Consider the following 17629-nt stretch of genomic DNA (forward strand, 5'->3'; position numbering starts at 1 on the left):
ACTCCACACCAGGACAGTCAGAAGGCTCAACCTGCCCAGAAGAAAAAAGAAGGATGAAAACCAAAATGACAAAAGAAAGGCGAAACCAAAGTAGCCGAACTAGCCCGATTATTAAGGGCAAACTCAGCCAATGGCAAAAAAGCCACCCAATCATCCTGATCAGCAGACACAAAGCATCTCAAATAAGTCTCCAAAGTCTGATTAGTTCGCTCGGTCTGGCCATTTGTCTGAGGATGAAATGCAGAGGAAAAAGACAAATCAATGCCCAGCTTGGCACAAAAGGCCCACCAAAACCTAGAAAACAAACTGGGAACCTCTGTCTGACACAATATTCTCCGGAATACCATGCAAACGGACCACATGCTGAACAAACAACGGAACCAAATCAGAAGAAGAAGGCAATTTAGGCAAAGGCACCAAATGAACCATCTTAGAGAATCGGTCACAAACAACCCAGATAAACCGACATCCTCTGGGAAACAGGAAGATCGGAAATAAAATCCATAGAAATATGCGTCCAGGGCCTCTCAGGGACTGGCAATGGCAAAAGCAACCCACTAGCACGGGAGTAACAAGGCTTGGCCCGCGCACAGGTCCCAAAGGACTGCACAAAAGAACACACATCACGCGACAAAGAAGGCCACCAAAAGGACCTACCAACCAAATCTCTGGTACCAAAAACGCCAGGATGACCAGCCAACACGGAACAGTGAACCTCAGAAATCACTCTACCAGTCCATCTGTCATGAACAAACAGTTTCCCCACAGGACAGCGGTCAGGTTTGTCAGCCTGAAATTCCTGAAGAACCCGTCGTAAATCAGGGAAAATGGCAGAAAGGACCACCCCCTCTTTCAGAATACCGAACGGCTCTAAGACCTCAGGAGAATCAGGCAAAAAACTCCTAGAGAGGGCATCAGCCTTAATATTCTTAGAACCCGGAAGGTACGAGACTACGAAATCAAAACGAGAAAAAAACAAGGACCATCGAGCCTGTCTAGGATTCAACCGTTTGGCAGACTCGAGGTAAATCAGATTCTTATGATCGGTCAAGACCACAATACGGTGCTTAGCTCCCTCAAGCCAATGTCGCCACTCCTCAAACGCCCACTTCATAGCCAACAACTCCCGATTACCGACATCATAATTGCGTTCAGCAGGCGAAAACTTACGGGAAATTTGGCACACGGTTTCATTAAGGAACCAACAGGATCCCTCTGAGACAAAACGGCCCCTGCTCCAATCTCAGAAGCGTCAACCTCAACCTGAAACGGAAGAGAAACATCCGGTTGACGCAACACTGGAGCAGAAGTAAAACGGCGTTTAAGTTCCTGAAAGGCAGAGACAGCCGAAGGGGACCAATTCGCCACATCAGCGCCCTTCTTCGTCAAATCAGTCAAGGGTTTAACCACGCTGGAAAAATTAGCAATGAAACGGCGATAAAAATTAGCAAAACCCAAAAATTTCTGAAGGCTCTTCACGGATGTGGGCTGAATCCAATCATGAATGGCCTGAACCTTAACCGGATCCATCTCTATAGACGAAGGAGAAAAAAATAAAGCCCAAAAAGGAAACCTTCTGCACCCCAAAAAGACACTTAGACCCTTTCACAAACAAGGCATTGTCACAAAGGATCTGAAATTATTAATGATTAGCGAAATTAGGATTATTTAGTCTAGAAAAAAGACGACTGAGGGGTGATCTAATAACCATGTATAAGTGTTGTAAATTCTGTGGCAGAGCTCCCTCCTGTGGTCATAAGTGGTACTTCGGCTGATTCTCTCTGTGAGCTTCTGTTGGTGGAGGGAAGTGGTACTGCGGCTTCTGAGTTTCCTCCCTCAGGTGATCTGGTGAGGTCGTTAGGTGCTTCTCTACTTAACTCCACCTAATGCTTTGATCCTGGCTTCCTGTCAATGTTCCAGTGTTGGACTTGCTTTTCCCTGGATCATTCCTGTGGCCTGCTGCTCTGCATAGCTAAGTTCTTCTTTGCTATTTGTTTGCTATTTTTTCTGTCCAGCTTGTCTAATTTGTTGCTGGAAGCTCTGGGACGCAAAGGGTGTACCTCCGTGCCGTTAGTTCGGTGCGGAGGGTCTTTTTGCCCCCTTTGCGTGGTTTTCTTTAGGGTTTTGTGTAGACCGCAAAGTTACCTTTTCTATCCTCTATCTGTTAAGAAAGTCGGGCCTCACTTTGCTGAATCTATTTCATCTCTACGTTTGTCTTTTCATCTTAACTCACAGTCATTATATGTGGGGGGCTGCCTTTTCCTTTGGGGTATTTCTCTGAGGCAAGGTAGGCTTATTTTCTGTCTTCAGGCTAGTTAGTTTCTCAGGCTGTGCCGAGTTGCATAGGCAGAGTTAGGCGCAATCCACGGCTGCCTCTAGTGTTGTTTGGAGAGGATTAGGGATTGCGGTCTGCGGAGTTCCCACGTCTCAGAGCTCGTTCTATGATTTTGGTTTATTGTCAGATCACTGTATGTGCTCTGACCGCTATGTCCATTGTAGTACTGAATTGCCTCTCATAACAGTACAGGAAGCCAAAAGTACTAATGATTCTCAATAGAGGGAAAAAAAGAAGTTGAGACCATTTTTTTTTTCTTTGCACTGTGTTTTGCCTTTTTTTTTCCCCTAGACATTTGGGTGGTTCAGTACACAGGTGTAGCGATGGACATTAGAAGTCTGTCTTCATTTGTGGATCAGCAATCGGCAAGAGTACAAAAGATTCAAGACACTATTGATCAGAAAGCTATGTTGGAACCAAGAATTCCTATTCCTGATTTGTTTTTTGGAGATAGAACTAAGTTTCTGAGTTTCAAAAATAATTGTAAATTATTTCTGACCTTGAAACCTCGCTCCTCTGGTGATCCAGTTCAACAGGTTTTGATTGTTATTTCTTTTTTGCGCGGCGACCCTCAGGACTGGGCATTTTCTCTTGCGCCAGGAGATCCTGCATTGAGTAATATCGATGCGTTTTTTCCTGGCGCTCGGATTGCTGTACGATGAACCTAATTCAGTGGATCAGGCAGAGAAAAATTTGCTGGCTCTTTGTCAGGGTCAGGATGAGATAGAGGTATATTGTCAGAAATTTAGAAAGTGGTCCGTGCTCACTCAATGGAATGAATCTGCGCTGGCAGCTATGTTCAGAAAGGGTCTCTCTGAAGCCCTTAAGGATGTCATGGTGGGATTTCCTATGCCTGCTGGTTTGAATGAGTCTATGTCTTTGGCCATTCAGATCGGTCGACGCTTGCGTGAGCGTAAATCTGTGCACCATTTGGCGGTATTACCTGAGCTTAAACCTGAGCCTATGCAGTGCGATAGGACTTTGACCAGAGTTAAACGGCAAGAACACAGACGTCTGAATGGGCTGTGTTTCTACTGTGGTGATTCCACTCATGCTATCTCTGATTGTCCTAAGCGCACTAAGCGGTTCGCTAGGTCTGCCACCATTGGTACGGTACAGTCAAAATTTCTTCTGTCCGTTACCTTGATCTGCTCTTTGTCATCGTATTCTGTCATGGCATTTGTGGATTCAGGCGCTGCCCTGAATTTGATGGACTTGGAGTATGCTAAGCGTTGTGGGTTTCTCTTAGAGCCCTTGCAGTGTCCTATTCCATTGAGAGGAATTGATGCCACGCCTTTGGCCAAGAATAAGCCTCAATACTGGACCCAGCTGACCATGTGCATGGCTCCTGCACATCAGGAGGTTATTCGCTTTCTGGTGTTGCATAATCTGCATGATGTGGTCGTGTTGGGGTTGCCATGGCTACAAGCCCATAATCCAGTATTAGATTGGAAATCCATGTCGGTGTCCAGCTGGGGTTGTCAGGGGGTACATGGTGATGTTCCATTTCTGTCAATTTCGTCATCCACCCCTTCTGAGGTTCCAGAGTTCTTGTCTGATTACCGGGATGTATTTGATGAGTCTAAGTCCGATGCCCTACCTCCGCATAGGGATTGTGATTGTGCTATCAATTTGATTCCTGGTAGTAAATTCCCAAAAGGTCGACTGTTTAATGTATCCGTGCCTGAGCACGCCGCTATGCGCAGTTATGTGAAGGAATCCCTGGAGAAGGGGCATATTCGCCCGTCATCGTCACCATTAGGAGCAGGGTTCTTTTTTGTAGCCAAGAAGGATGGTTCGCTGAGACCGTGTATTGATTACCGCCTTCTAAATAAGATCACGGTTAAATTTCAGTACCCCTTGCCATTGTTATCTGATTTGTTTGCTCGGATTAAGGGGGCTAGTTGGTTCACCAAGATAGATCTTCGTGGTGCGTATAATCTGGTGCGAATCAGGCGAGGAGATGAATGGAAAACTGCATTTAATACGCCCGAGGGTCATTTTGAGTATCTAGTGATGCCATTCGGACTTGCCAATGCTCCATCAGTGTTTCAGTCCATTATGCATGACATCTTCCGAGAGTACCTGGATAAATTCCTGATTGTGTACTTGGATGACTTTTTGATCTTCTCGGATGATTGGGAGTCTCATGTGAAGCAGGTCAGAACAGTTTTTCAGGTCCTGTGTGCCAATTCTTTGTTTGTGAAGGGATCAAAGTGTCTCTTTGGTGTGCAGAAGGTTTCATTTTTGGGGTTCATCTTTTCCCCTTCTACTATCGAGATGGATCCTGTTAAGGTCCAAGCCATCCATGATTGGACTCAGCCGACATCTCTGAAAAGTCTGCAAAAGTTCCTGGGCTTTGCTAATTTTTATCGTCGCTTCATCTGCAATTTTTCTAGTATTGCCAAACCATTGACCGATTTGACCAAGAAGGGTGCTGATTTGGTCAATTGGTCTTCTGCTGCTGTGGAAGCTTTTCAAGACTTGAAGCGTCGTTTTTCTTCTGCCCCTGTGTTGTGTCAACCAGATGTTTCTCTTCCGTTCCAGGTCGAGGTTGATGCTTCTGAGATTGGAGCAGGGGCTGTTTTGTCGCAGAGAGGTTCTGATTGCTCAGTGATGAAACCATGCGCTTTTTTTTCCAGGAAGTTTTCGCCTGCTGAGCGAAATTATGATGTGGGCAACCGAGAGTTGCTGGCCATGAAGTGGGCATTCGAGGAGTGGCGTCATTGGCTTGAAGGAGCTAAGCATCGCGTTGTGGTATTGACTGATCATAAGAACTTGACTTATCTTGAGTCTGCTAAGCGGTTGAATCCTAGACAGGCTCGTTGGTCGCTGTTTTTTGCCCGTTTTGACTTTGTGATTTCGTACCTTCCGGGCTCTAAAAATGTGAAGGCGGATGCTCTGTCTAGGAGTTTTGTGCCCGACTCTCCGGGTTTGTCTGAGCCGGCGGGTATCCTCAAGGAAGGAGTAATTGTGTCTGCCATCTCCCCTGATTTGCGGCGGGTGCTGCAAAAATTTCAGGCTAATAAACCTGATCGTTGTCCAGCGGAGAGACTGTTTGTCCCTGATAGGTGGACCAATAAAGTTATCTCTGAGGTTCATTGTTCGGTGTTGGCTGGTCATCCTGGAATCTTTGGTACCAGAGAGTTGGTGGCTAGATCCTTTTGGTGGCCGTCTCTGTCGCGGGATGTGCGTGTTTTTGTGCAGTCCTGTGGGATTTGTGCTCGGGCTAAGCCCTGCTGTTCTCGTGCCAGTGGGTTGCTTTTGCCCTTGCCGGTCCCGAAGAGGCCTTGGACACATATCTCTATGGATTTTATTTCTGATCTTCCCGTTTCTCAAAAGATGTCAGTCATTTGGGTGGTCTGTAATCGCTTTTCTAAGATGGTCCATCTGGTACCCTTGTCTAAATTGCCTTCCTCCTCTGATTTGGTGCCATTGTTCTTCCAGCATGTGGTTCGTTTACATGGCATTCCAGAGAATATCGTTTCTGACAGAGGTTCCCAGTTTGTTTCAAGGTTTTGGCGAGCCTTTTGTGGTAGGATGGGCATTGACTTGTCTTTTCCCTCGGCTTTCCATCCTCAGACTAATGGCCAGACCGAACGAACCAATCAGACCTTGGAAACATATCTGAGATGCTTTGTTTCTGCCGATCAGGATGACTGGGTGTCCTTTTTGCCTTTGGCTGAGTTCGCCCTTAATAATCGGGCCAGCTCGGCTACCTTGGTTTCGCCATTTTTCTGCAATTCTGGGTTCCATCCTCGTTTCTCTTCAGGACAGGTTGAGTCTTCGGACTGTCCTGGTGTGGATACTGTGGTGGACAGGTTGCAGCAGATTTGGACTCATGTAGTGGACAGTTTGACCTTGTCCCAGGAGGAGGCTCAGCGTTTCGCTAATCGCAGACGCCGTGTGGGTCCCCGACTTCGTGTTGGAGATCTGGTTTGGTTATCTTCTCGTCATATTCCTATGAAGGTTTCCTCTCCTAAGTTTAAACCTCGTTTCATTGGTCCGTATAGGATTTCTGAGGTTCTTAATCCTGTGTCTTTTCGTCTGACCCTTCCAGATTCTTTTTCCATACATAACGTATTCCATAGGTCATTGTTGCGGAGATACGTGGCACCTATGGTTCCATCTGTTGATCCTCCTGCCCCGGTTTTGGTGGAGGGGGAGTTGGAGTATATTGTGGAGAAGATTTTGGATTCTCGTGTTTCTAGACGGAAACTCCAGTATCTGGTTAAATGGAAGGGTTATGCTCAGGAAGATAATTCCTGGGTTTTTGCCTCTGATGTCCATGCTCCCGATCTTGTTCGTGCCTTTCATGTGGCTCATCCTGGTCGGCCTGGGGGCTCTGGTGAGGGTTCGGTGACCCCTCCTCAAGGGGGGGGTACTGTTGTGAATTCTGTGGCAGAGCTCCCTCCTGTGGTCACAAGTGGTACTTCGGCTGATTCTCTCTGTGAGCTTCTGTTGGTGGAGGGAAGTGGTACTGCGGCTTCTGAGTTTCCTCCCTCAGGTGATCTGGTGAGGTCGTTAGGTGCTTCTCTACTTAACTCCACCTAATGCTTTGATCCTGGCTTCCTGTCAATGTTCCAGTGTTGGACTTGCTTTTCCCTGAATCATTCCTGTGGCCTGCTGCTCTGCATAGCTAAGTTCTTCTTTGCTATTTGTTTGCTATTTTTTCTGTCCAGCTTGTCTAATTTGTTGCTGGAAGCTCTGGGACGCAAAGGGTGTACCTCCGTGCCGTTAGTTCGGTGCGGAGGGTCTTTTTGCCCCCTTTGCGTGGTTTTCTTTAGGGTTTTGTGTAGACCGCAAAGTTACCTTTTCTATCCTCTATCTGTTAAGAAAGTCGGGCCTCACTTTGCTGAATCTATTTCATCTCTACGTTTGTCTTTTCATCTTAACTCACAGTCATTATATGTGGGGGGCTGCCTTTTCCTTTGGGGTATTTCTCTGAGGCAAGGTAGGCTTATTTTCTGTCTTCAGGCTAGTTAGTTTCTCAGGCTGTGCCGAGTTGCATAGGCAGAGTTAGGCGCAATCCACGGCTGCCTCTAGTGTTGTTTGGAGAGGATTAGGGATTGCGGTCTGCGGAGTTCCCACGTCTCAGAGCTCGTTCTATGATTTTGGGTTATTGTCAGATCACTGTATGTGCTCTGACCGCTATGTCCATTGTAGTACTGAATTGCCTCTCATAACATATAAGTATATAAGGGGACAATACAAATATCTCGCTGAGGATCTGTTTATACCAAGGAAGGTGACGGGCACAAGGGGGCATTCTTTGCGTCTGGAGGAGAGAAGGTTTTTCCACCAACATAGAAGAGGATTCTTTACTGTTAGGGCAGTGAGAATCTGGAATTTCTTGCCTGAGGAGGTGGTGATGGCGAACTTAGTCGAGGGGTTCAAGAGAGGCCTGGATGTCTTCCTGGAGCAGAACAATATTGTATCATACAATTATTAGGTTCTGTAGAAGGACGTAGATCTGGGGATTTATTATGATGGAATATAGGCTGAACTGGATGGACAAATGTCTTTTTTCGGCCTTACTAACTATGTTACTATGTTACTATGTAAATATCATCCTGACCTGCTGCACATGAGACTCCCAATCATCGGAAAAAATCAAAATATCATCCAAATATACAATCAAGAATTTATCAAGATAATCCCGGAAGATATCATGCATGAAGGACTGAAAAACAGATGGAGCATTAGAGAGTCCGAATGGCATCACAAGGTATTCAAAATGGCCTTCGGGCGTGTTAAACGCAGTTTTCCATTCATCACCCTGTTTAATACGAACAAGATTATAAGCCCCCCGAAGGTCAATCTTAGTAAACCAACTAGCTCCCTTAATCCTAGCAAACAAATCGGAAAGCAAAGGTAAAGGATATTGAAACTTGACCGTGATCTTATTCAAGAGGCGATAATCAATACAGGGTCTTAAGGAACCATCTTTTTTAGCAACAAAAAAAGAACCCCGCTCCCATCGGTGAAGAAGATGGCCAAATATGCCCTTTCTCCAAAGACTCCTTAATATAGCTCCGCATGGCGGCATGTTCAGGTACAGACAGGTTGAAAAGTCGGCCCTTAGGAAACGTACAGCCTGGAATCAAGTCAATAGCACAATCGCAGTCCCTGTGCGGTGGAAGGAAACTGGACTTGGGCTCATCGAATACATCCTAAAAATCAGACAAAAACTCCGGAATTTCAGAAGAGGAAGAAGGGGCAATAGACATCAGAGGAACATCATTATGAACCCCCTGACAACCCCAACTAGTCACAGACATGGACTTCCAATCTAAAACAGGATTATGTACCTGTAACCAGGGAAAGCCCAGCACGATAGCATCATGCAAATTATGCAACACCAGAAATCGACAATCTTCTTGATGGGATGGCGCCATGCGCATGGTCACCTGTGTCCAAGACTGGGACTTATTTTTAGCCAAGGGTGTAGCATCAATGCCCCTTAAAGGAAAAGGGTTCTGCAAAGGCTGCAAGGGAAAACCACAACGCCTGGCAAAGTCAAAGTCCATTAAGTTCAAGGCAGCGCCCGAATCCACAAACGCCATGACAGAAAATGATGACAATGAACAGATCAAGGACACAGATAACAGAAATTTAGGTTGTACAGTACTGATGGTAAATGAACTGGCGATCCTCTTTGTCCGCTTAGGGCAGACAGAAATGACATGGGAAGCGTCGCCACAATAATAACACAACCTATTGAGACGTCTGAAACCTTGTCGTTCTGTTTTAGACACAATCCTATCACACTGCATTGGCTCAGGAATTTGCTCTGAGGATAACGCCATAGCGCGCACAGCTCTGCGCTCCCGTAAGCGCCAGTCAATCTGAATGGCCAGAGACATAGAATCACTCAGATTGGAGGGTGTGGGAAACCCCACCATAACATCTTTAATGGATTCAGAAAGACCCTTTCTGAAAATTGCCGCCAAAGCATCATCATTCCATGTAGTCAACACAGACCATTTTCTGAATTTCTGACAATACAATTCAGCCGCCTCTTGCCCCCGAGACAGGGCCAACAAGGTTTTCTCAGCTTGATCCACAGAATTAGGTTCATCATACAGTAATCCTAACGCCTGAAAGAAGGAGTCTACATTAAGCAAAGCAGGATCCCCAGATTCCAGGGAAATTGCCAAATCCTGTGGATCACCACGCAGCAGGGAGATGGTGATTTTAACTTGTTGAATGGAATCACCAGAGGATCGAGGTTTCAATGCAAAAAACAGTTTACAGTTGTTTTTAAAACTCAAAAATTTGGACCTGTCACCAAAAAACAAATCAGGAGTAGGAATCTTCGGTTCTAAAGCAGGAGTTTGAACAATATAATCAGAAATACCCTGTATCCTAGCAGCAAGCTGGTCTACACGGGAAGCTAATTCCTGAACGTTCATGCTAGCACAAGGTTCTTCAGCCACCCAGAGATAAAGAGGGAGGAGAAGACAAAACAGACTGAAGAAAAAAAATGGCTTAAGACCTTTCCTCCCTTCTTCTGAGATGCATTTAACTCATTGTTGGCCAGTTGTACTGTTATGATCAGGTGGCCTTGGAGCAGCATGAAAACCTTCACTGGAGTAGGTGGTAACTTATACTGACCGCAAACCCTGATCTTATCACCGCAACTAGAAGTAGCCGTGGGGTGTGCCTAACAAAACCTAGACACCTCGACACAGCTGGAGGACTAAATACCCCTAAAGATGGAAATAGGAAAACTATCTTGCCTCAGAGTAGACCCCCAAAGGATAGACAGCCCCCCACAAATAATGACTGTGAGTTGGAGAGGAAAAGACACACGCAGGCAGAAAACAGGCTTAGCAAAGGAGGCCACTTCTAGCTAAATAGGAAAGGATAGGACAGGATACTAAGCGGTCAGCATAAAAATCCTTCCAAAAAATCCACAGCAGAAAATACAAAAATAAACTCCACCACCTAACTAAAGGTGTGGAGCGTATATCTGCAACTCCAGAGAATCCAACCAGACTGAGAAAACACAGACACTGTCTAAGCTGGACAAAAGAAAAACAAACGAACAGTACTGAAAATAAGCACACTGCATGTGTGCAACAGGAAAAGAAACAGACACTTATCTTTGCTGAACTGGCAGCTAAGCAGGTGAGGCCAGGCAGGGATCCAATACTTCCAAAGAAACATTGACAACTGGCAAGGGCTAATGAATCCTGCACACTTAAATATCCCAGTCAGAACAGCAATTAGCAGATACACCTGGCCAGGACTGTGACTCAGAGGCAACTGCATTCCCACCTACAACCACTGGAGGGAACCCAAGAGCAGAATTCACAACACAAACCGCTGTAGTTATACCGAGGATACACCCAGGTGGATTCAGAAGATTACTAATTACGGTAAGTGACTTCCGGAGGCAATTGGTCACTTAGGGTTTTATTTAGGGTATCCGAATACAGGGGGCTGAATACAAATACAAGTCACAATATCCAAATTTGTTTTAAATAATTAGAAAACTTGGGTATAGAGGGTATATACATCAGTGACTAAATACAGTGTACACAGGAGATATATACATCAGGGATTATATACAATATATACAAGAGTATATACAGCAGTGAGTATACAGTGTATACAGGTGGTATATACATCAGTGACTATACAGTGTATACACGGGGCATATACATCAGTGACTATATACAGTGTACACAGGTATATACAGTGTACACAGGTATATACATCAGTGACTATATACACTGTATACAAGGGGTATATACATCAGGGATTATATACAGTGTACATACATCAGTGACTATATACAGTGTATACATGGGTTTATACATCAGGGACTATGTACAATTATACAAGAGTATATACAGCAGTGAGTATACAGTGTGCAGATAGGTATATACATCAGGGGCTATATACAGGGAGTATATACATCAATAACTATACAGTGTATACAGGGGGCATATACATCAGTGACTATATACAGTGTACATGGGTATATACATCAGTGACTATACAGTGGGTATATACATCAGAGGCTATATACACAGTGTATACAGTGGGTATATACATCAGTGACTATATACAGTGTATACAGGGGGTATATACATCAGTGACTATATACAGTGTATACAAGGGGTATATACATCAGTGACTATATACAGTGTATACAGGGGGTATATACATCAGTGACTGACAATATAAGGTGTATATAGGGGGTACATACATGTATCATTTTCTTCACAAAAACTTGCTACTTTGTGTTGGTATCACATAAAATTACAACATACATTTAGCTTTCTCGGTGTAACATGAAATATGTGGAAATGTTCACAGGGTATGTATACCTTTTAAAGGCACTGTACCCGTCAGTGGGTAGCCGCATATAGCTACTTACACACTTTACAAATGTGTACATACATATATATTCTAACATACCGAGACACACATATAGTTACACACTAAGAAAAAAAGGGTAGCATGCAAACTAAAGGGATCACCACAAAGATTTACCAAAATATAATTTTATTAAACCACACTCATAGAACAAACACACAGCAGTTAAAAACACTTAAAATTTGCAAAAACATAGGAAAAAGGTTATAAAGGCCAGACCTGTAATAAGGTCAAACCGCAGTGCCACGCTGAAAACTACCTAAGGAATCAAAATGAGAGTCCCCCCGTGGCTAAGAATAGCCAGACCATAGGGCGTCCTATACTATCTGACAAAATATACCATTCTTTTTCTGAGTGTATTTGGGCACTCTGGGATGTTATTACTGATGTGGGGATCTGAGTTTCTGTCCGTATATTTATATACATTTTCTTGTTGTTTAGGAGATCTCCCTCTTCTGTTGCCTCATCGTATCTATACTTTGCCCCCTGTGATGGATATTTCCTGCTACTGGCTCCCTGTCTCTTCGGTGTCCGTCCTCGGCCCATTGCGCGTGCGCTGGTTTGCGCATGTGCTCTGGGCCCGGGGCGGCCATCTTGGGACGGGGGACCTGGGTCTAATGCGCATGAGCCGGTTTATTGGGGCCTGGACCGGGCGCCTTTTTATTTGTTTGCACCCGCACTTTATGTAAAGCACACCTGCTCTCTGGCTTTGAAATTTGATTCTGTTATTCCTTTTGGTTCCTCTGTCTCCTCGGTGTCCGTCCTCGGCCCACTGCGAGTGCTCTCTGGGCCCGGGGCGGACATCTTGGGACAGGGGACCGTGACCTCATGCGCCCTACTACGCAAGCGCTGGCATGTTGGTTACTGGCTCAGGTGCTTCCTGTCTGTGACGTGCCCGCGGTGTATGCATTGCGCCTGCGCCATTCTGGCGCGTGCGCACTTTCATCTGGGCGGGCGGTCCGGAGTGGGAGCCCCAGACTTTTTTCCTTCACTGCGCAGTCGCGGGCCACTTCCGGCCCTCGGATGTACGCTCATTACCCAGACTAAGTCCGGACAGCTCCTGTCTCCAGCTGACTCTACTCTGCTTATTACTTGAAAGGTATTCAACCACCAGTTATGGACACTACTGACATTGCCTCTGAGGAAGCCAGTCTACTGGCGATACGCGTTAGGCACCTGTGCCCGATGCCACCTTCTCATTTCACCATCTTCTATTGCCCTGATCCATCACATGGGGATGCTACCTTGGAGGCCTGGGTATATTTTGTCAGGTAGTATAGGACGCCCTATGGTCTGGCTATTCTTAGCCACGGGGGAACTCTCATTTTGATTCCTTGGGTAGTTTTCAGGGTGGAACTGCGGTTTAACCTTATTACAGGTCTGGTGTTTATTACCTTTTTGCTATGTTTTTGCAAATTTTAAGTGTTTTTAACTGCTGTGCGTAGTGTTCTATGAGTGTGGTTTAATAAAATTGTTATATTTTGGTAAATCTTTGTGGTGATCCCTTTAGTTTGCATGCTACCCTTTTTTCTCTCGTTCATTGTAATATTCTATGGAGGGGCTACATTATATTCTATGGGGGGCTGCATTATGCTTTATGAGGGGGCTACCATATATATGCAGGAGCTGCATTATACTATATGAGGGGGCTGCATTATATTCTCTGGGGGGTTACATTATACTCGGGGCTACAATATATTCTGTGGGGTGGGTGGCTGCATTATACTCTGGGGTGGCATGATTATACTATATGTGGGCTGCATTATAGTGTATCGAGGACTATGGGGAATACATTATACTATATTGCCGCTTCCATATCCAAGACCGTGTTTTGAATATTGGCCCCATGACTCATATTGTACAACAACTTATTACGTGTAAGACTGAGTATGTAGTCTATGTGGTCCTTTGTCCTTGCAAAAGATTCTATATTGGAAAGACCATATGGAAACTATATATGCGCTTTAGAGAGCACTATAAATCAATTACCTCTGGAAAAGGAGTTCCACGTTTGATCCAGCATGTTAGAGAATGCCATGAAGGTAACCCAGATATACTTACTTTTGCAGGCATTGAGAGGGTTATGTCACGCAGACAAGGAGGTGATTTGCACAAATTACTTCTCCAACAGGAAGCTAAGTGGATCATGAAAGCACGAGCAACAGGACCGGCAGGTCTTAATGATAGGATTGACATGTCTGTCTTCCTATGAATGAGGTAGTACAAGTACCTATTTGTAATACAGGGGCTCCCTTCTTGAATAGGTTTGAGTATATTTGTATATTCTTGGTAAGAGGACTCTTTAATATTTTAAGATTCCTCTGATACCAAATAAATGTGCTATGAAAATATTGGTGAAAAATAATATTAATCTGGGTTTTGATCTTTTTTTCTGTATTTTTATATTGCTAGACATTATTGATTTCTCTTCATGTTCCTTGAGATAATTTGAAACTTTTGTAGTCTCTGTATTGGTTTTCGGAATAAGGATTTTTTTCATTTATGTATTTTCCTTCATTTATTGTTTTTGTTAATTTGCTATTTTGTGCGATATTTGTGTGTTCATACATGGTTTTTTATGTTTTTCGTTTTTCTCTTCTTTGGTAATTTGGCTAATGTTCGGTCCATTTATAGGTGTTTCCTATTTAGCTGTTCGCCCCATTTATGTGGGGAATAATTTAAGTAATATACTATAGTGTCAAAAGATAAAAAGAAAAAACGGATGTGATTGGGATCTGTGTGCACAGTCCTGTTGTTACCGTTTAATATTGATGACCGCTCACCTCTTGTACTATCGTTGGTCAGATACATAGAGATCGTTATCGATATGTTTGTTTTTAATTATGTTTTAAGATGCACCTGTTATCTTTTGCACGCTGATTGGATCTGGTGCTGGAGGGGGCGGTGATTTTCCACTTTTCTCCCCGGACGCCACTTCCTTTCAGCATGGACCCGTAGAAGCGCTGGTTGTAGCGTGAAACGGCCGTCGTCCTTCTCTGCTCACTGTACCCTCCGTTTCACTCCCCCGTACCGTGAAGATGTTGTACTGGATGTTGCAATAAAGATAAAGCCCCCCTTTTTACAGGATTGGGGAATGTTGCCGCGTTTTTCTTTTAGGCCATGTTCACACCATCCTTTTTTTAATGCGGAACCGCCGCGATTTTCCCGCTGCGGGTCCGCAGCTGTTTTCCATGCAGGGTACATTACAATGTACCCTATGGAAAACAGGAACTGCTGTGCCCACATTGCGGAAAATCACGAAAAAAGCCGCGCTGAATAGCCGCGGTAAAAAAGAAGTACCATGTCACTTCTTTTTGCGGAACTGCAGCGGTTCTGCACCCATAGACCTCCATTGTGAGGTCAAACCCGCAGTAAAACCCGCAGATGAAAAAAATATCTGCGGGTTTTCTGCGGTTTGTGGTGCAGAACCGCTGCAGTGTGGCTGCCCCCCCGTGCCCCAATCCCACCCCCCCCATGCTCCGATGCCACACCCCCCCCGTGCTCCGACGCCCCCCCCCCCCGTGCCCTCATCTCCCCCCCTTATACTTACCCGGCCTCCCGGTGTCCGTCCGTCCGTCTTCTCCCTGGGCGCCGCCATCTTGCAAAATGGCGGGCGCATGCGCAGTGCGCCCGGCCGGCAGATTCGTTCCAAAGTGCATTTTGATCACTGAGATAACCTATCTCAGTGATCAAAATTAAAAAAAATAGTAAATGCTACCCCCCCCCCCCCCCCTTTGTCACCCCCATAGGTAGGGACAATAAAAAAATATTTTTTTTTTTCCCACTAAGGTTAGAATAGGGGTAGGGTTAGGGGTAGGGTTAGGGTATTTTCAGCCATTTTAACCCTAAAAAACTTCCTAGAAAACACAGACTCTGCATAGAAAACTGCATAAAAAAACGCACTAAAAAACGCATCAAAAAAAGGACCTGCGTTTTCTGCCAAGAGCTGCGGTTTTTAGTGCAGAAAAAACAGCAGGGAAATCAGGAACGTGTGAACATGGCCTTATTCTCTCATATGGTTCTCCTGTTGTTTCTACGCGAGCACCTCCCGACTAGCACCGGGTTGCGGTCTCAAAGACTGATTACAGATTTGGTCTCTAACACAGGCTGTGCTACTTTGCTTTTTTCTGTTGGTCACTGAAAGATATTATACAGTCACCATGCGACAAGTGGGCCTGTGTGACTTCAATGCCAAGGCTGAATTTTAGTCCCAGTCCGGCCCTGCATAAATACATATATTACAGTCACATTTTCCCCCATACACAGCCCTGAAGTGGAGCTGCAGGTACCCACACATCCAGCCATATTCCCGCACTCACTGCCGCCTCTGTCCGCTCCGCTCCTTGTCGCTCATATTCCTCCGCTCTCCCGCACTGACAACACATTCAGCTTCCCTCGTTCCTAAGGAAACAGACACAACCAATCAATCCGCCTGTATGGGGAGAGCGCAGAGCGCATCAATCCAGAGATCAGCACCAGAGACAGCTGCGGACATCACTGCACACACCAGTGGAGTGTATACATCAGCGACTATATACAGGGAGTGTATACATCAGCGCCTATATACAGGGAGTGTGTACATCAGCGACTATATACAGGGAGTGTGTACATCAGCGGCTATATACAGTGAGTGTGTACATCAGCGGCTATATACAGGGAGAGTATACATCAGCGACTATATACAGGGAGTGTATACATCAGCGCCTATATACAGGGAGTGTGTACATCAGTGCCTATATACAGGGAGTGTGTACATCAGCGACTATATACAGGGAGTGTGTACATCAGCGACTATATACAGGGAGTGTGTACATCAGCGACTATATACAGGGAGTGTGTACATCAGCGACTATATACAGGGAGTGTGTACATCAGCGCCTATATACAGGGAGTGTGTACATCAGCGCCTATATACAGGGAGTGTGTACATCAGCGCCTATATACAGGGAGTGTGTACATCAGCGACTATATACAGGGAGTGTGTACATCAGCGACTATATACAGGGAGTGTGTACATCAGCGACTATATATAGGGAGTGTGTACATCAGCGACTATATACAGGGAGTGTGTACATCAGCGACTATATACAGGGAGTGTGTACATCAGCGCCAATATACAGGGAGTGTGTACATCAGCGCCTATATACAGGGAGTGTGTACATCAGCGACTATATACAGGGAGTGTGTACATCAGCGACTATATACAGGGAGTGTGTACATCAGCGACTATATACAGGGAGTGTGTACATCAGCGCCTATATACAGGGAGTGTGTACATCAGCGCCTATATACAGGGAGTGTGTACATCAGCGACTATATACAGGGAGTGTGTACATCAGCGACTATATACAGGGAGTGTGTACATCAGCGCCTATATACAGGGAGTGTGTACATCAGCGCCTATATACAGGGAGTGTGTACATCAGCGACTATATACAGGGAGTGTGTACATCAGCGACTATATACAGGGAGTGTGTACATCAGCGACTATATACAGGGAGTGTGTACATCAGCGACTATATACAGGGAGTGTGTACATCAGCGACTATATACAGGGAGTGTGTACATCAGCGCCAATATACAGGGAGTGTGTACATCAGCGCCTATATACAGGGAGTGTGTACATCAGCGACTATATACAGGGAGTGTGTACATCAGCGCCAATATACAGGGAGTGTGTACATCAGCGACTATATACAGGGAGTGTGTACATCAGCGACTATATACAGGGAGTGTGTACATCAGCGACTATATACAGGGAGTGTGTACATCAGCGACTATATACAGGGAGTGTGTACATCAGCGCCTATATACAGGGAGTGTGTACATCAGCGCCTATATACAGGGAGTGTGTACATCAGCGACTATATACAGGGAGTGTGTACATCAGCGCCTATATACAGG

At 45.2% G+C, this 17629-nt stretch overlaps 1 protein-coding gene across 1 annotated transcript in view; it reads right to left on the reverse strand.

Moving 5' to 3' along the window:
* Positions 1–16114, reverse strand: part of LOC138662400 (uncharacterized) — a 46014-nt gene extending 29900 nt beyond the window's left edge. Inside the window, exon 1 of the mRNA XM_069747958.1 lies at positions 16045–16114. Coding sequence (XP_069604059.1) covers positions 16045–16079 — 35 coding nt within the window. The 5' untranslated portion in view covers positions 16080–16114. The remainder of the gene's footprint in view (positions 1–16044) is intronic.
* Between the last annotated feature and the right edge of the window lie 1515 nt (positions 16115–17629).

The sequence above is a fragment of the Ranitomeya imitator genome, chromosome 2 (genome assembly GCF_032444005.1).
Source record: "Ranitomeya imitator isolate aRanImi1 chromosome 2, aRanImi1.pri, whole genome shotgun sequence".
NCBI lineage: Eukaryota > Metazoa > Chordata > Amphibia > Anura > Dendrobatidae > Ranitomeya > Ranitomeya imitator.